General features: G+C 39.2%; 2 protein-coding genes across 5 annotated transcripts in view; both read left to right on the top strand.

The window, feature by feature from the left end:
• Positions 1-19,217, top strand: part of znf385a (zinc finger protein 385A) — a 94,242-nt gene extending 75,025 nt beyond the window's left edge. For all 4 annotated transcript variants that reach the window (XM_051880446.1, XM_051880447.1, XM_051880449.1 and 1 more), the window contains 5 exons: positions 2,637-2,808; positions 11,332-11,661; positions 14,189-14,373; positions 14,476-14,568; positions 14,698-19,217. In XM_051880446.1, coding sequence (XP_051736406.1) covers positions 2,637-2,808; positions 11,332-11,661; positions 14,189-14,373; positions 14,476-14,568; positions 14,698-14,925 — 1,008 coding nt within the window. In that variant the 3' untranslated portion in view covers positions 14,926-19,217. The remainder of the gene's footprint in view (positions 1-2,636; positions 2,809-11,331; positions 11,662-14,188; positions 14,374-14,475; positions 14,569-14,697) is intronic.
• Positions 1-19,982, top strand: part of b4galnt1a (beta-1,4-N-acetyl-galactosaminyl transferase 1a) — a 183,509-nt gene that overhangs the window by 95,169 nt on the left and 68,358 nt on the right. The window lies entirely within an intron of this gene.

Raw genomic sequence — 19,982 nt, 5'->3', positions numbered from 1 at the left:
CTGAAACTAGTAAAAAACACTTGCGTCGTGCCTGCCGCTGCATTGCACCGGGTGTATGATATTGCCCCTGTTCTTTTTAGTGAATCAAAAATATGAATTGCAACCAGTGTAGTCTGACTCTATGGGTCAACAGTTTAATTATAAGTGTAATTACAGAAATTAATTACAGATGTAATTACATGCAGGTGTTTTAAAAATATAAGTACGATGTAAAAACATTTATGTACACAATAAGTGCATTGTATCAAATGATTAATTTAAATGTAAGTACATAGTAGTTAAGGCCACTTAATATAAAGTGGGACCAAAAAAAATCTTTTAGAAATGACATAGTATTTTTTTTCTACCAAATATTTAATCCTTACTAAAAACAATTGTTAAGAGGAATTGGAACTACAACCAAAACCGTTACATTCTTTATGATTCCCATTCCTAATCACAGAAAAAAAAAACTTGGATTCTTCTGTATTGACATCTCTGTAACTCATGGTTTTAATTACCGCCCTAGACTGTTTGAGTCTTTTGCTTGCACATGGCAATGGCATGAACTGTGTTTCTCATTTGTTTTTGGATGCATATTCTTTCTTCTGCATTTTTTTCTTCACTCTGTTGCAAGTCTGATCAGTTTTACAATCATAAACTCATGTATGTTGTTTTACATCCTTTTTTTTGTGTGTGTGTGACCTCTGTCTACAAAACATATGGAGCACCTGTGCTTTAGCCCCATATCCATTGAGCTTTCTGTGGGTTTCTGCCAGAACCACATCGCTATCTTCTTCTCTTTCCTCCTTAATCCCAGGGATAACTGCTCTTTTAGTGCTTCTTTCCCACATCCTGCTCAGTTTCCTGTGTTCTTTAGGCAGGCAGCTTCTTCAAACCCCTGAAGGCTTCGATTACAGACCACCAGCTATATAAGGCTCTGTCATCACCAATTACAGCCCACAACCTGCCACAACAGACAGGAAGGGCCAACCTAATGCCATTCCCTCACTGCAAGCGTACCCTAACAGTCTCTAAGGACTGATCCTAGCTGTCTTAATCTCTTCTGTTCCCATGAGTCTCTGCTGGGTTTCCACGCCTCTTTTAATGTTGTGAGCATCTGAGCCCTCAATGACACTCTGGTATGAGTCTTTTGGTCCTGCTCCCAGTGTCTGCAGCAACGGTTGTCAACTCATTCTCAGTTTCACACAACAGATAATCCAGCCACTTAATAATCATCATGTTTGTCCTTATGGGATTGATCTGAGGCCATGGCTGTTTTGGGAAGCCGCTGCTAGGTGATCTGTTTGAAGCGTGCTGCTGCGAGGCACGACAGATACGCGTTGTGCCGTGTGGCGGTCCCGCTCCCCTGTAACGAGGATGCAGACCACAGGCGACAGCTCCTGCGTGAGCATTTCTGGAAATATCTCATCGTGTGTTCCTGCTAGAGGTCAAGTCAGCATGATCGATGAGTGGACTAGATTGTGCCACATCAGAGAAGTGGAATTGTTTATGTAGATTAGAGCTTTCACAGTAGTCAACTGTTTTGTGTTTCCTTTGGTTTTGCACTATTTATGCACTGGCCACTGAGACGACTAAATATATCCTTTCACTTAACAATGGTCTCATTTTCTCTACTTATACAGTGTTGATAATGAAATCATGGTAAAGACCTCATATTCTTTGTCTAACGGTATAAATCATTTTATGTAATTTATTTTATTATTAATAATATTATTAGTATGATCATTTAAATAATCAATAATTTAAATAATAATACAATTATATTAAAATAACTTAAAATTATACATTCAATTATTATGAATAATAATGCTTATTATTATTATTATTATTATTATTATTATTAAATTAGTGTATATCCAGAATATATTCTTTGTCATGTAATGGTATTGATAATTTATGTAATTTATTTAAAATAATAATAATACATTAACTACAATTATTATTATTCTTAATGATGTTAATAATAATAATAATAATAATAATAATAATATAATTTGTACTAAAATAACATTCAAATAACTTAAATTCTACATTAAATTATAAATAATACAAATTATTAATATAGCTTTATTATTTTAATATTATTATAGAATTTTATATAGTCAGAATACATAGTTAATTTTGAATGGTCATCATTGGAGAAATATTAATTTTAGAACAATCAGGCTAACTATACCAAAGACTACAGAATAACACAAGACGCGTCACTCGTATTGTTTTGAATGGGAGAAACTGCAACGCGCAATATGGCGGAATAAGTACCGCCTTCTAAATAAGAGCCAATCGCCGATTGGTAAAGTCATCGCGTCACTGCAGCGGTTGTTAGAAGCTCCGGTTACTACAGAAACAGTCAGACACGCACTTCCTATAGAGACGCACACTTAGGACTGCACATGCGCATTAGTTTGATCCAGCCAGTTTCACATGGCATCAGCATCCTGGGACAAGCATGAAGGTATAAGCCCATGTTATGACTCCTGGATGGTACATCCAGTACCAGATGTCAAATACGGCCTGTGAGCATTAAAAACTTTGTAACTCTACACCTGTTTTGTTTGTGCGCATCTCTTTGTGAATTTTGAAAGGTGCGCTCATCAAATGTTTAAGCAGCATCACCTGTGTGTTCATTTCAGAGTCAGGCAGAAGCCCACTACAAGGGGAACCGTCATGCTAGGAGAGTCAAAGGCATCGAGACCTCCAAGAGCCGCCCGCAAGAGAGTGACAAACCTCCTCCTGGGCCCGTCTCGTCCCCCTCACCTACGGGACCCTTGCCGGCAGTCTCAGACACTGAGACCAACAAAACGGGTAAGAGCTTGAGAATAAGTGGCTTTTTACAATATAGTGATTGTAAAACATGCACATCTGGTCTTCTATACTCTTGGGAAGAAATTGTGTAAAGATGAATGTAAAGCGAGACGTATTCTGCTTCAAAATTCCCAAAAGACATGACTGGAAAGCGAGGTTATTCTAATTCACCCTATGAATCAAAACTAGGACATGAAGACGCCACAAGTATTCAATCTGTGTGTGGTCTGACCTCACTCTTCAAGAAGCAACCAATCGAACATTCCCAGTTCTGGGGTCTGTCACAGGGCAATTATAGCCCCAACTGTACAATAACAGAAAGAGACAAAGACTACATCCCTCAGTCTCAGCACAAGATTTAAAATAGCTAGTTTATGACATTTAAGATGGTGCAATCCTTGTTGAAACATCTTGAGGAAGTCTGGATAAAGGTCGAGAACATGGACCATCTTATTTTAATCCTAGGCTAATTTTACTATAGTGGCGTGACTTTGACCATCACCACTTGTTTTGCAGCTTTATTAGAATGGCCTAGCTGATGTGTTTATGGAGCTGTGTGCAGGCTTATTAGGTATTAAAATCCCATTTGTCTCTGCATCAGAATAAACTATGGGATTAGGAGGAAAGGGTTAGAGCAGAGGATGAGCAGTGAGTGAGAGTTTGTGAGACACAGATTGTGGATATAAAAAAGTTCAGAGGTCTGAGGATTAGTTAAGAGGGAGAAGGGAAACATCACAGTTGATCTTGCTTTAATGAGAAGCGATTAAACACTGGCAGATCATAATGATGGTGAGATGAAATGGGGGCGCAGAGTTTATAAACTGCCAGAGGGTGGGTGACTCCCTCTTGTGCCTGTTATATGCCAGTCTTTTTTCCCCTATGTCTTTGTCTAAACTCCCTGCACTTTCTCATTGTACAATTCTCATTCTGAAAACATTGTTGACAACAGTTCTGCTGCTTATTGTTTTTGCGGAAACTCTGATATGTTTTTTCCAGGATTCTTTGATGAATAGAAAGTTAAAAATGGAAATGGAAATCTTTACCTAATTGTTAGAATAATGACAGGTTTTTAGTCATGACAACTTGACATTTTAAGTGAAGGCAAGACATTTAAATGAGACAAGTAAATGAATTCAACTCCCAAAACACGAAAACTGTTTTACGAACACCTACATTATATAATGTGACTTACAGAATGACTGTTTTAATTCCCACCTCCCCCTCATCCTGCTCATCGTCTCTGTCACAGAGGATGGAGGAGGACAGTATAGCCTTGTCTCTCACTGAGGGATTTGCCTGTCCAGAGAAAACTGTCTACAGTCCTCAGGCCTAGAAAGAATTCCAGCGGAAGAGAGCCAAAACAAACCGGCCATGATCTAAATGTGAAACTAGATACATATGAAAGAATGCTGTTTTCCATCCAAAGCTCACTCCCGTGACCCCGACCCCTAGTGGGCCGGTGGCTCGCTTGTTTGTATATCCCGACAATCACTTTGTTTTAATGCCCGTAATACTAGTTTCACAACAGAGTCTTCACTGAGCTGCCAACCCCTAGAGTCCTGACAGCTGCAATTCCATCTGGACATTGCAATCCCAGCGTGTGGAGAAGTATGTGTGTGTGTGAGATTGTACAGTGTAAATTTATTTTGTAAAAGTTTAGGGCTCACCAAGTGTGTTTCTCTCCATCGCCATTCCCCCCTCCCATTGCAGTCAGAGTTTAAAAGCATGCGACAAGATATTGGGGATGCATCAGGGCTCGGTACTTGGGCCTAATCATTATATATCACTTGTCTACACATCTTGCTTTCTGCTCTGTGCGTGTGTGTGGGTTTTTATGTGAAAGCTCAAGAGGAGAATTCCCACGCTTCATGAGAAACACTAAGCCGTGTTGGACCTCAGCTGCCGGAGATGTAATTTATTGATGATTTTCTTTCACACATCACTAGAGCCAGCATCTTCTCAGAGGTAGAAAGACAATACTCAGACCAATGGAGTCACCTTTTTAGTGGTTATAGAGTTTCAGCTGCCTTCTGCATGTTTCCTTGACTGTCTCCTGAACCATTGATAATTTAAAGGAGAGTTCATCCTCCCAAAAAATTGTATACACTGTCATTCAAAAGTTTGGGTTCAGTGAGATTTTTTTTTTTATTATTTCAAATAAATGCTGTTCTTTTAATAATAATAAGAAGAAGAAGAAGAAGAAATGTTTTTGAGCAGCAAATAGCATATTAGAATGATTTCTATAGGATCATGTGGCACTGAAGACCGAAGTAATGGCTGCTGAAAATTAAGATTTTCCATCATTGGAGTAAATTACATTTTAATATATTATATATATATATATATATATAAAAAATATTAAAGGGTTAGTTCACGCCAAAATAAAATTTCTGTCATTAATTACTCACCGTCATGTTGTTCCACACCCGTAAGACTTTCGTTCATCTTCAGAAGACAAATAAAGATATTTTTGATGACAGAATGCTGTCAGATTTCCTTCCATTGACTGCCTTTGTAACTACCACTTTGACGCTTCAAAAACTTCATAAAGAGATCGGAAAACTAATCCATATGAATCGAGCGGTTTAGTTGAAGCAGGTTTGGTTGAGTTCCTGCTTATGTTCCCTGATCATTGTTTACATGCCTGTAAAAGCCTAAATTACATTTGTTCATCATATCAAGCGATCGATTCTCTTCAGAAAATTTGGACTAAACCGCTTGATTCACATGGATTAGTTTTCCAATCTCTTTATGATGTTTTTGAAGCATCAAAGTGGCAGTTTTGTCTCTTTTACAAGAATTTTCAGCTGTGGTTTATCTAATTATAATGTTTGCTTATTCTTTATATTTAACTTTTTACATTTCCTGTTGTAGGAACACTTTTATTCTAGTAAAGATTGGTTGTAAGGCTTGAACGCAGCTAACAGGGCTTATAATAGCATGGAGATTTGGCAGGATGTACGGGAAGTTTGGCATTGAACCGTCTTAGCACTCTGTTTGTCCCCAAGATCCACTTCTGCACAGTCACTCTGTTTAATGAAGCCATACATCTCCAGCAGTCTTCTACACATCTGGAGATTGTATAGAGACAGAAGGCTGCACGACACAAGTCTGGGCTTCCATATTTCACAGCATAAGATTGAAGTGCCATTAAATATCCAGCTTGATCTTTCTCCATCTCCAAAAGCACGGTTCAACTAAAGTACAGTGGCAGAATCTCCAGTCTTACACGCAGACTCTATAAAAACGACGAGGATCGTTAGATAAACAGGCCTGCTCTAAGATGCATCTGGGAAACAGCGATCTGAGCGAGGCAAATGAATGCACCCAACTCCATAATTAATAAGTCCCAAAGCTCATTCAGGCGTCTTGTTTCAGGGCTCATTAATCATTAATGATGGGCAGGGTAGGAGTGGGGTAAAGGCCAGCCTCTCTTCTACTTGACCCCTCGAACATCTGATCCACATGCACGGGTCACAACCAGACCTCTCCTTCACCACGTCACACAACATCTTCTCCGTTATTGCTCTGTCAGCGGCTGTGAAACCGGAGCAGCATTAATAGCAGGTTTAGTTGACTGTCTGGAAACTGAGAGATTGTTCTCGAGGGTTCAGGTTCTGTATGTGGAGTCTGTAACTAAGCTATCATAATTCTACTAAATGCACAGGCATCATTTACACTTTCTGTCAAGGCCAATTTTGTCCTAACCAATAACTGGAATAACTCACAGCATGATGTGACTAATAGACAAAGCTTTTTCCAATTTTCCTGCAGGTGTTTTCATGCTGTTGTGTTTTGTTATTAAGCTGCGGTCCAATAGAATTTATTATTTGTTATGTTTTGTTTAGTGTTTGTTTTCAGAAACAGCTCTGACATGCTCTCCACCTCCATTTGTAGCTTGCTATCAGTTATGGTAAAATCAGAAAATAAACATGTTTTCCTGCTGCTATATTTTCATATGTATTTGTATTACAAAAATGTATATTAGGGTGGATTAGAACACCGAACAGCATGTATTCAAAGCTAAACCGTTAAACCAAAAATAATGTATGGCAGATGTAAGGTTGTAGATATCTTTATTCATTTTCATTAATGTTCATTTATTTGAATGTTTAATTGTGCCCTAAATGATTTTTTACATATACTGTACATATATATATATGGAAATAAAGTCTGTAGTAGAGTGTTTGTTCGTTTGGCATAAAAACAGCTCAAAAGTTTGGGTTCAGTAAGACTTTTTTTTTTTTTTTGGAAAGAAATTAATACTTTTATTCAGCAAGAATGCATTAAATTTATCAAAAGTAAAAGTAAATGCACTATATTGCCAGAAGTTTTGGGACGCCTGCCTTTATGTGCACATGAACATCCCATTCTTAATCCGTAGGGTTTAATATGGACTTGGCCCACCCTTTGCAGCTATAACAGCTTCAACTCTTCTGGGAAGGCTTTCCACAAGGTTTAGGAGTGTGTTTATGGGAATTTTTGACCATTCTTCTAGAAGCACATTTGTGAGGTCAGGCAGTGATGTTGGCGAGAAGGTCTGGCTCGCAGTCTCCGCTCTAATTCATCCCAAAGGTGTTCTGTCGGGTTGAGGTCAGGACTCTGTGCAGGCCAGTCAAGCTCCTCCACACCAAACTCGCTCATCCATGTCTTTATGGACCTTGCTTTGTGCACTGGTGCGCAGTCATGTTGGAACAGGAAGAGGCCATCCCCAAACTGTTCCCACAAAGTTGGGAGCATGAAATTGTCCAAAATGTCTTGGTATGCTGAAGCATTAGAGTTCCTTTCACTGGAACTAAGGGGCCAAGCCCAACCCCTGAAAAACAACCCCACACCATAACCCCCCCTCTACCAAACTTTACACTTGGCACAATGCAGTCAGGCAACTAGATGTACCGTTCTCCTGGCAACCGCCAAACCCAGACTCGTCCATCGGATTGACAGACAGGGAAGCGTGATTGGTCACTCCAGAGAACACGTCTCCACTGCTCTAGAGTCCAGTGGCGGTGTGCTTTACACCACTGCATCCGGCGCTTTGCATTGCACTTGGTGATGTAAGGCTTGGATGCAACTGCTCGGCCATGGAAACCCATTCCGTGAAGCTCTCTACGTACTGTTCTTGAGCTAATCTGAAGACCACATGAAGTTTGGAGGTCTGTAGCTACTGACTCTGCAGAAAGTTGCGCACTGTACACTTCAGCATGCGCTAACCCCGCTCTGTGATTTTACATTGCTGTTGTTCCACTTTGTTATGATACCACTAACAGTTGACTGTGGAATATTTAGTAGTGAGGAAATTTCACGAATGGACTTATTGCACAGGTGACAACCTATCACGGTACCACGCTTGAATTCACTGAGCTCCTGAGAGCGACCCATTCTTTCACAAATGTTTGTAGAAGCAGTCTGCATGCCTAGGTGCTTGATTTTATACACCTGTGGCCATGGAAGTGATTGGAACACCTGAATTCAATTATTTGGAGGGGTGTCCCAATACTTTTGGCAATATAGTGTATGTTTATAATGTTATAAAACATTTCGATTTCAAATAAATGCTTATTTTGAATTTTCCATTCATCAAAAAATCCTGAAAAACTTAACACTGTTTCCACAAAAATATTAAACAGCACAACTGTTTTCAACATTGATAATAAGAAATGTTTCCTGAGCAGCAAAGCATCATATTACAATGATTTCTGAAGGATCACTGAAGACTGGAGTAATGATGCTGAAAATTCAGCTTTGCCATCACAGGAATAAATTACATTTTAAAATGTATCAAAATTGAAAACAGTTATTTTAAAATGTAATAATATTTCACAAAATTACAGTTTTTACTGTATTTTTGATCAAATAAATGCAGCCTTGGTGAGCATAAATGACTTTCTATAGGTCTTACTGACCCTATAAGCTTTTGAGTGGTAGTGTATAACATTTATTAAAAAAAAAGTTAAAAAAATATATATATATTGTGACATCCCAACCAGCACTATCCCCGCCTGTTTGTAATACAAAGTGATGCCCTTGATTCCATGCCCACTGTTGATTTGAAACAGTTACATGTTTAAAGCAATATTAAACAATATTTTGGGGTTCTGTTGGACCTCTGAACTTTCATGAAAATATTTACATCATTACTAGCTTGTGTTTACAGCGGCTGACTCCTTCAGCAGTTGAAGGAAGGCAAGTGTTAACTTAAGCATTATATATGAGTCCTCTGAGAGTGCATGTTGTGTAACCGCACTTTCAAATATGCAGAGCAAGAAATAATGGAGGGCAGACGGGCGCACAGTGCAGCAAACATGGAGGGCATGTCAGCGATGGTGGTGGATGGCAACCGTCCAGAGGATGGAGGATTCTGAAATCCCCCATTACACACTCTCCTCCACCCCCTGAACCACGATCTGCTAACACAAACCACATGTGCACGGCCAAACCCACATTTTTCACTACACACGCATAGTGTGTGTGATTGCTAGAGGGTGGGGCCTGTATGGGAATGGGGTGTGTTGTGGAAAAGGAGCACTGGGAATATTAGCTCAGAGTTAAAAATTCAAGATATTCAGAACCACACCTGCACCACAAGCCACATGGTTCGGTCCGTCCATTATTATGCTGTAATAGCTATTGCACGAAGCGTTGATCTATATTTGGTGTTTTTTTAAGGGTCATGGGGTTTGCTATAAAATTCTGAATCTTTCAAGAGAGCAGTATGTCATCAACCCATGCTTTGATCCAGATGATCTTTATAAGGCTCTGACAGGAGCTCAAGCCCAAAAGAAATATAGCACAGACTCTCATCTTTTCCGCAAACAAAGAAAGACACAAGGAGGATTCTGCCTGGAAACTTCCAATGTAGAGAGAGAGAGAGAGAGAGAACTGTTTCCTGTTAAATGAGGGATCTGGTTGCTTCCAACCAGCTCTTATCCACCTGCCATTCAGGATTTGCCACAACAGCAGAGGCTGTTGAACTTCAAATGTCATGGTGAATAAAACTTGAACAGTGTGTTTCTTAGGGAAAGAGACACTTAGTTGGAATGACTAAGAGTTTATGTAAGACGTTGTGGTCAAATGTTTGTAAAATGACAGATAATCTTGAGTAGTGAAGTCACTGCTTACTTTTCGCCCCCAAGAGATACTTTCTAAAGCCATAATCCGTGGGCTTTATATTTACCCTTTAGTTATCTCATATAATGGGGTAAGATAACTTACTTTTTAACTTTTTGGATCTGTTTAACGCCCCGCTTTCATTTAGGTTTTTTTATTTTAGTATTTACTCAAAGCTATTGCATGTTTTTGATGTCATGGGTTTGATTTTCAGTGTCACGTGGACTGATAAAAGGTATAGTTTAAGTGCATTGTAAGTTGTTTGTGATTTAAAAATGTCTGACAGATGCATTTATTCAGCAATAAAGTGGCAGTAAAATACATTTAAAATGTTACAGAAGATTTCTATTTTAAATAAATTCTGTAGAACTTATCTGAGGCAGTTTTGCTTGCTCTTCTTAAGGCCTGTTCACACCAAGTACGATAACTGTAAAGATAACGATGAAGATATAATTCGATAAAACACTGACAGCCAATCAGAATCCATTATAATTTAAGGTCTCGCGCATTTAAAATGGTAGACGACGTTGTGGAGAAGTTAATTGCCGAGGTCCAGCAAAAGCCACCACTGTTTGACAAGTCAAACCCCCTTACTTTAAAGAAAATGGATATACGGAGAACAATCGGTCATACCCTCGGAAGAAATGAAGTATTACTGATATATGCCAGGCTAGCAAACAGTGTAAAATAAAATTACCTCAGGTATCCGACGCTAGTTTCGACAACATTGTCTTGCTTCCTTTGAAGGTGCAGTTTAAAAGACTAAGCGTTGTTTTTATTCCACTACACTGACTTTGTCAGCTAAATTCACTGTTAGATTAGATTAATTACACTAGCTATTCACTCGAAATATAGCATGCTGATGATATCTGCTGGTTAAATGCAACACACTTTGAAATCGCAGTGCATGAGCTTAGAATTAAACAGACCGTTATCGTTTGTATCGTTACAGTTATATTTATAGTTATCGTTCTTGGTGTGAACGGGCCTTTAGTCTCCATGTCAATATTTCGATAAGGAAAGACTGCTATTTCATGTCCCGAATGCTCTAAACGGTATGGATACATATTTCTCAGCATCTCCCATTTTACTTCAGAAATTAAACTAAACAATATGTGTGCCTCATAAAAAAAAAATACAAACATATGTAAACAATTTAATTTTATGAAGTCGATTTTTTGCAAACTTGTTTTTATGTGGTCTATAAAAGCTGGGGTTGCACACTTTAAGGCGAGGTATTTGAAGTACGCCTGGTTTGAGGTTTACAGGAAAAAACACATTTCTGTGGCATGAAGTGAAAGCTCTTGCATTCTTGCATAGCAGCTTTGTTATTTTCAAAGATGAAACAGCAGAGCCCATTAACTTCCATAAATACTCCATTTAAATGTCATTTTGTTTGTTTGCTTTGCTTTGCAGATGAGACGCGGCCAGCGCCACAGTTAAACGGACCCGCGGTGGCCCCGGGGCCCTTGGCCATTTCTGCTCCCCCTACCCCAGAATCCCCCGGTCCTTCTGCATGCCCTCTTCTGCCCACCCCCACTACCCCTCAACCACCCCCAGCCACCTCCTCATCCCCCGGCTGTGGCTCTTCTAACCCAGAGCAGGCTGGCACCGGAGCCCCAGGGGCGCCATCAGTCACTCCCAGCAACCCTGAGACCGAAGAGGATAAAGCCAAGAAGCTGCTTTACTGCTCACTGTGCAAAGTGGCCGTCAATTCGCTCTCCCAGTTGGAGGCCCACAATAAAGGTGAACATTCATTTAGCGACAGCTCATCTAAACTCAATAACTTACCCTGCTGACTGATAACACAAAACATTAGTCACTGGAATAAAGAGTCTCCAATGGGTGCTTAGAGGTGGATAGATTGTACATACGTAATGATACTTGCGCCCTGTGTATTTTCTGGTTCGAGGGATTCACCAGTCTGTATACCTGTGACTTTGTACTGTTATAATTGTAAAACTCAAAAGCCATTTTGAGACTCCCCAGTATCATATGCAGCAACAATATGATGCTGCAATCACTTTTTATTACAGAAAAACAGAAAAAGCACATGCAAAGGTCTACTGTAGTGTTTCTCTGCTTGGTTAATGTTACTTTTATGGGCCAAAATTAACATTTACAAGCCATAAATATTTTCCATTTTCTCTGTTTCTGTTTCCATAAAATTTGTATCCTAGATACAATCCTGATTGTAGAAGATGCAAAAGTTAAGACGGATCCTTTTTTATTATTATTTGAATCTCACAGAGTCAGTCAATTGGATTAAAACCATGTATTACGTTGCAATTCCTAATAAATTTGCTGACAAACTGGGAAATAACGTACTTAACAGGATTTGTATAGTCCTTATTTAGTTTTTACTTGCACTTTTGCACTTGGCAAATGTTAAATTTGGACCTTCTGGTTGTCTTTCTCAATACTTGCACAAATTACTTCAGAAGATATAATTATTTTAGGAACAGTCTGCAAGATTTATCTTGTTCTCTGAGCAGAAATATGCTTTGCGTAGCCCAAGGCAGCTCTTAAAGGAACACTAGCAATTATGTCCATCACAGAAAAACCGCTTTAAACTTCTAAAACAGGCATCTTTAGAAGCTTTCACTCGCTCATGATTTATACACAACTTTACAGCGCCACTTGTCCTCTTGGTTTGGCCCAAAGGTTTGCATGAAAACGAATGAAGTAGATCAGTTTTTGAACTGCAGTGCCGCTTGTAGTATTTAGGGGAGTGTTTGATTTCTCGTGGTATATCGAATGCCTGAGCAGATCTCTTTCTGCTCTATTATTCAGTTTGTGTCAACACAAACAACCCTGTTTGAAGAGACGAAGGTGGATGTTGAGGAGACTTTACTGCAGTGGCACAAACAACTCTATTTATTATTGATCTCCTCTTTTATTTATCAGGAAAATCTGCAATCATAGTTTCAGTGTTTATACCGTCTGATTGGGAATTTCTCATGTTGAGATTGTTGATTAAATGGTCTGTTTTTCCCCAGGCCAAAAAAAATGAATGCCTTTACATAAAGTATTTGACAATTATGTGGTCTGAAAATTAAATGTTCACACTTTGATGCATGAAAACCACATGGAAGTCGTTCCTCTTGGAACACGACCATGTTTTAAAGTAAACATCACAAGTTATGAGTGATATCAGGGCGTTGTTGCTGATGGAAAGGCAAATTTACAATCATGGCCTGGGTTAAGGAAATCTATCTGGAATCAATACAGTCCATTCCCTAAATTAAACTCCAAACCACAGCCAAAAATCAAATCATATGTTGCACAGACAGCCACAGATATAAGTCGGGAGAGTTTTAGCTTACTTTATTTCTGCAGCTCTATGTCCAGACACAGCTGTCAATTTTTGTTTTATCTGTTTATTTCTCAGATGGCATTTACAAATGACCGTTACACAGTGAAACTAGCGACGCTTATTGTCTGGAACAAATTTTTTGTGTAAATATTGCAAGAGTGCATATTTGGCACAAAGGTCATTTGTGCTAGTTTCTTGCTTTGTCTGCTTTAAACCCAAAGTTAAGGTGAACTTCTGGTCAAAGGGAGAAAATGAAATCTGCATTTGATTTAGCAAGAGAATTTGTCGACATTCCCAATGTTTTCTTGGTTAAGAACAAAACAAAGACATTAGTTCTTAGGAACCCAAGCATGTGGTCATCACGTGGTTTTTGTTGTCCATATAGCTTAACTGTGTTTTCATTGACATTGTGAGGCCAGGAACATGACGGCGAAACATTTAAGCAGAACCATGTGTTGGATGGCTCCAAACACAGGAAATGGAAAATTGATGAGCTTCATTGTAATGATGACAGCCAAATTTAACAAATCTTGAAGAATTCAGTTTTGCAACAAAGTTCTGAAATTGAAAGTCAGGCAATATATCTTGATTTTATGAACACGAACAGCCCTGTACAATAATGTAACCTGAATGAAATTCAAAAAGGATGTGATTCACAATTGCACAACATTCCAATAAAAGAATGGTGTGACTGCCTATTAGACATGCGGACAGGAATAAGAATCATCCCTGGCATGAGCAGCTGCATTCCAGGATAATTCAAAGTGGAAGATTCATGAGCCCTCTAGTGGTCACAACTGGATAAATGCAGCCTTGTGAACATAAACATTAAAAAAAATCTTACCAAGCCCAAACTTTTGAACCATGGTTTAAATGCATGTATACAGTATGCACTTTTTTTTATATATAATTACAGTCATTTATAAAACAACCTTTGTATTTCTCTGTGCTCCTCAGGCACTAAACACAAAACGATTCTGGAAGCCCGCAGTGGACTGGGCCCCATTAAGGCATACCCTCGTTTGGGCCCGAAGCCCAGCGGGGAGCAGGGAGGCGGGGCGTCAGACCCCAATACTCAGGAACGCACCTTCCACTGTGAGATCTGCAATGTGCGGGTCAACTCAGAACTGCAGCTCAAACAGGTGAGCGAGGGTTATGGTGTTCATGTTTCATGAAATGACAGTCTATGTGCTTTTATATGCTCACCATTTCGCTTATATATTGTATGCTTTGTTTGTTTGCAGCACATATCCAGTCGACGGCACCGGGACGGAGTGGCAGGAAAGCCAAACCCCCTCCTGAGCCGACACAAGAAGCACAGGGGAGCTGACCTTGCGGTAAGTGGTCACCAATCCTGAAATTAGTTACAATCCTAATTTAAATGTGCTAACATGTAATATTCAATAACTGGATGTCAAGTTACAGTAAGATATCGCTGAGTCATAACGTTTTTATCTTACATGTAGGATCTCACCAAAGCATTAGGCGCCGGCCTCCTGCCGAGTCCTCTGGCCGTTGCTGCAGCAATGGCAGCGGCCGCCTCCTCCAATCCGCTGGCTCTCCGCGCAGCAGGCCCCGCCCCCCATCCACATCATCACCTCCTCCAGGGTCCGCCCCTCAGTCACGCCATCTTGAGACCAGCTCCGGGGCCCATACGCACCTCACACGGTCCGATCCTGTTCTCACCGTACTGACTCCACCCACACCCCCCTTAGCCAATCACAGCCAGTCCGGAGCCTCACCTCCAAAAGCACACTGTGAAGAAGAAAAAATAATGACTAGAATCGGCTCATCAACAATAACGTCAATCATCAAACCAAGCAGAAGGGGGCGCAAAGTGGGATCAATCACGAAGGAGGGTGCAACTGGCGTTCCAACTCTCTTTCCATCACCCTTAACTGCCTCCTCCATCTCTGTCCGTTTGGTTTGAGTGATTTATTCGTTGGTGGATGAATGGACAAATGCAGGGATTGTTGGAATAGAGCAATATTGTATGTATCTGACATCCTTGTTCCTTCCCTCTATTTATACTCATACTGTGAGGTAGCAGAAGTCACATCGTAGCCAGACATGCTGGAATGAGTTAGGCAACTTTCTAGAGACCCCAAAACACACAAACCAACACACAAAGACTACAGTTAAATGTTTCTGTTGTTCTGAATAAATGCACCCTCAACCCTATGCACCTTGAGAAACCTACAGAAACCATGTTACATCAGTACGCTTCTCGTAGTATTTGCTGTATTCAAATTGTCCTGTCTGGCTTTGGCATCTTTGCAAGAGGAAAACGCCACAATCTCAGTCGCAGTTCCACCACGTCACAGCAGGGGATTGTGGGGAAGGTCTAAGGATGCCCGACTCTTTCCGAATGCTGGTTCAAAATGAGCGTAAGAAGCTTAGCTTCGTCGACTTCATACGGTCGCATCTCTCTAGGGAAACGGAGAGATGCAGAAGAGATACTCGAGATCTCTTTTGTGTCGCTTTTACATCCGTTAGCGCCAAGAGCGGTTGACTGAAAAACCCCAGACCTCTGTCTTAGATCTTAGAAAAACTCAGTAGATGTCTATTTATTCTATTGCGTAGCGTAGTTTAGTTCAGAACATCCAAGCTGGTTGACTTTAGAAAAATATTCAGAAGTGAAATATGTGCGTAGAGAATGATGTAACTGCTGGTAGATGCTGAAATAAGATGGACGGGTACTTTGATTCTCAGAGAAAGGCAACAAACCTAAGCACACACTTGGACTAACAGTACATACAGGCTCCTCTGTTCATTTTGTCTCTGTATGTTCGGTGGACATTATGCAACCCCCTAGCAATACGGCCCCCACTTTTGTCCGACTTCTGCGTTCAGTCTCACGAGTCAGCCTGCATCCCGGCAAGGACTGACGCCGCAGGTCAGCCACTCCAGCCGAACCCCAAGAGTCTAGAAAAGTGAACAGAGTGAAGACGCAGAGGAGGTCACTAAGGACACGACTGTGCAATCTCTCCTTTTTTTGGTATGAACTTCCTGTCTTGAATCTAAAGCCATGCAATGCATATTATTTTTGTTTTTAATATGATCAATTAATTGTTTTGATGTTGTTTTTTTGGTTCGTTTTCATAGTACACTGTTACGTTGAACAAATATCGTTGTGGAAATTCTGACAGAAAAAGTCATTGAACAAAAGAAAAAAACAAGAATATTTTTCTATGGAAGATTGAAAACCTGCACTCGGATGGGATCGAGATGTGGCTTACCCGTTGTAGAAAGCATATTTGGGGGAAGTGAAGTACAAATAATACAGATAAACATCAAACTAGAGCCTGTCGTGTTGGTGGAACTATGCGGCAGTCTTCCATTGATAATTCAAGTGTGACAATGTCTTACTGTTGTTTGGATAAGCAAAGTGTGACAATGTCTTACTGTTGTTTGGATATTGCAATGCAATAAGCAATTGAATTATGTCATTTGTTGTAGAAGATCATTTATAAATGGTTCTGTACGGCTGCTAATAGGCCTCCATGTTCTTCCACAGAGATAAATTAGCCTTTCCAGTACAAAAGCTGGGAGTTTAAAAAGTAAGAAAGGGGCACCCACAGGGACGGGCCCTTCATATTAAAGGGTCTTTTCTCATCTCTGAGTGGGGGGACAGGGTATATCTGAACACAAACAATGTGTAGTCAGCCATAGCCTTTGCGTATGTAGCTTAGTTTACCTTTTTGTTTCTTCGTGGCATTGTTTGCATTGTGTGGAAAGCGTCATGATAATGCCATTACTTCATGCTAACTGTGGTTAGCATCCACCATTGTGCTTTGATGAAACTTTACCTCTGTTTCTCATTAGTTACCGAGGCACTAGTATGGTGTAGTTTCATGTCGGTGTGTATCGTGTAGTGTCGTGTGCGTACGGATAGAATCCGGTTCGATGAGCAGAATCTGCTTTTAAGGGATTGTTCACTAAAAGATCAATCTTCTGTTGTCATTTACTCACCCTTCATGTAATTTCAAACCCATATGCTGTTATTATTTTCTTCAGTGGAAGATATTTATGAAGAATCACAGTACAACAACAGTTTATAGTGACCAGGGGGTGTCAAGCACCAAAAAACGTCCAAAATTAGTCTTTTTATGGCGATAAATACAATAATCATACCTACAAACTCGTCGTCTTTCGGCAAATTTGCCATTCTGACATTGAAATTCAGACCGCCACCTACTGTCCGAGAGTGATTTTACATTTTAATTCAGCCTGTCTGTTATGCACCAGAAAAACAAGTGCGCAGCCATCTTTATTTGTGTGTGTGTGTGTGTGTTTGAACTTCCGTTTCTGCGGTAGCTCTGTATATTTATATGGTATCGCTGTCAACAAGGGTTAATTCACTCAAAAATGAAAATAATGTCATTTATTACTCGCCCTCATGTCGTTCCACACCCGTAAGACCTTCGTTCATCTTCGGAACACAAATTAAGATATTTTTGATGAAATCCGATGGCTCAGTGAGGCCTGCATAGCCAGCAATGACATTTCCTCTCTCAAGATCCATTAATGTACTAAAAACATATTTAAATCAGTTCATGTGAGTACAGTGGTTCAATATTAATATTATAAAGCCAAAAGAATATTTTTGGTGCGCCAAAAAAAACAAAATAACGACTTATATAGTGATGGCCGATTTCAAAACACTGCTTCATGAAGCTTCAGAGCGTTATGAATCAGCATGACGAATCATGATTCGGATCGCGTGTCAAACCGCCAAACTGCTGAAATCACGTGACTTATTCGACACAAAAGATTCATAACGTAGGGTGAGTAATAAATGACATTATTTTTGGGTGAACTAACCCTTTTTATCATGAGCATTATAATGTTTGAAGCAGGTGTCATAACAAATGTCAGTAAACCGGGAAGATTTCAAAACGAGCGTTTCATTCATAAATCCATAAGATTTTACCTTCATGCTGTGTAAATATACAAACCGGAAGACAGAACACAAAGAGCGCAGCGCTGGAAAGGGGCGGGGCTACACACCGTCTATATAACATACATACATTGTTTATTAGACTGAAATGTGAGATTTATCATTTTCTAAAACTTTTTATTTTTGTCAGAACCTACATTATTTAAACAGTAAAGTTGTCTGAATCGTAGTTTTTACAGTATAGACCATTGACATTGGTACCCTACTTCTGTTGTAAAATCAGAATATGAGAAAAAACAACAGCCTGTGGATTTGGACGAACATGAGGTTGAGTAAATAATGACAGTGTTTTTATTTTTGGGATGACCTATTCCTGTAAACTGCACATTTGCAATCAGCTGTTTCTATCCCAAACTTAATTATTAAAACAATCAGTGGACGGAGTATTCGGCTGATTTCAGATGAGCATTTTGTGGTAACACTATTATGCGCACTGACACATGCTGTAGTTTGAAACCAGGTGTCCAGTGCCCCATTGAAACCATGTGAGGTGATAAAGCCATCACAGCTAACACACTCCACAGGCTTGAGACAGACTCGCTTAGTCCCATCCGTCAACACTGTAAAGACCATGTTCATCCTGTAGTGAGAACTATGTCATCACTGTACAGAATTGTCTTTGGTAGATTTATTCAACCTTTCAGGGCAGGTGTAATGTTAGTTGGTGAAATCTATTTTAGCCTTAGCCTTATTCCACCCCAGGCCTCTCCAGGAGCAGACGCGGACGGAGAAGCTTCGGTCAAACCTCGTCTTGCCAATAAAGTTATTTTTGAATTAAACTGTCAGATGGGAAAACAGTATGTGTGATTGAACGTAGCAATATTCAACTCATACTGGCTACTCTTGTTTATTGCAATAAGGAAATCAACCAATAGATGCATATGTGAGTAAAATATTATAGATGTAATTTAAATCAAACACAGAAAATTATGGAAATACTTGGTATCAGAGAAACTTGGAGTTACCACAGGGGGAAAAAAGAAAAAAAATCAATGTCTATAAATCAATAAAGAATATTAAAACTCATGTCTCATGCTTCTTTTTTCAGTTTTTTTTATAAAATGATCTAATTATAGTTTAAGGTTAAAAGTCCCTCTCACATTATTTAAAACATCAAGACACTGGATAAATGATTGTTTTTGGTTGCAAATCATTCTGTAAAAATAAAAAATTTAAACATATTTACAGAACAAGCTGTACAGTTTAAAACTGTAATTTACAAAAACAAAATTACATTTTAAACCTGTAAATCCAACAGCCCTTTTGGGGCTAAAATCTACAAAAGTTTTGTACCTTTGACATATACCGACAACCACCATAACACAGGTGGTAAAGAGAAAGAGAAAGAGAAATCCACATGAAGAATTAAATTTCATCACAAGTAGCCTTTTTCAGGGCGTCATACACACAAATACAAAACACTACAATAATGCAATAAACAATTTAAAAAACTAAATAACATAGATAACTAATAAAAACTATTGAGAAACACAATTGTATAAATAGTCTCACACTGACAGGAAATTTTTGGAATGTCAGTTTATGGTTTTTCACTGTAAATTGTAAGATGGCATTCTTTTTTACTTCCAAAAATTGTACATTTAACAGTATTCTACTGTAAAAAAAAAAAAAAAAAAAAATAAATACATCAAATAAAAGATTAAATCTATATTTAATGAAACTTACCGTTAACAAATAAACAGGTTTTTACTCCTGCATTTTCACAGTCTTTTACAGTTTAAATACATTTTTACAGTGCAGAAACTGTAAAGTAAACCCCACGTTTTGTTT

This window comes from Ctenopharyngodon idella, chromosome 22 (assembly GCF_019924925.1).
Source record: "Ctenopharyngodon idella isolate HZGC_01 chromosome 22, HZGC01, whole genome shotgun sequence".
Lineage (NCBI taxonomy): Eukaryota > Metazoa > Chordata > Actinopteri > Cypriniformes > Xenocyprididae > Ctenopharyngodon > Ctenopharyngodon idella.
This window is presented reverse-complemented; position numbering and strand designations above follow the sequence as displayed.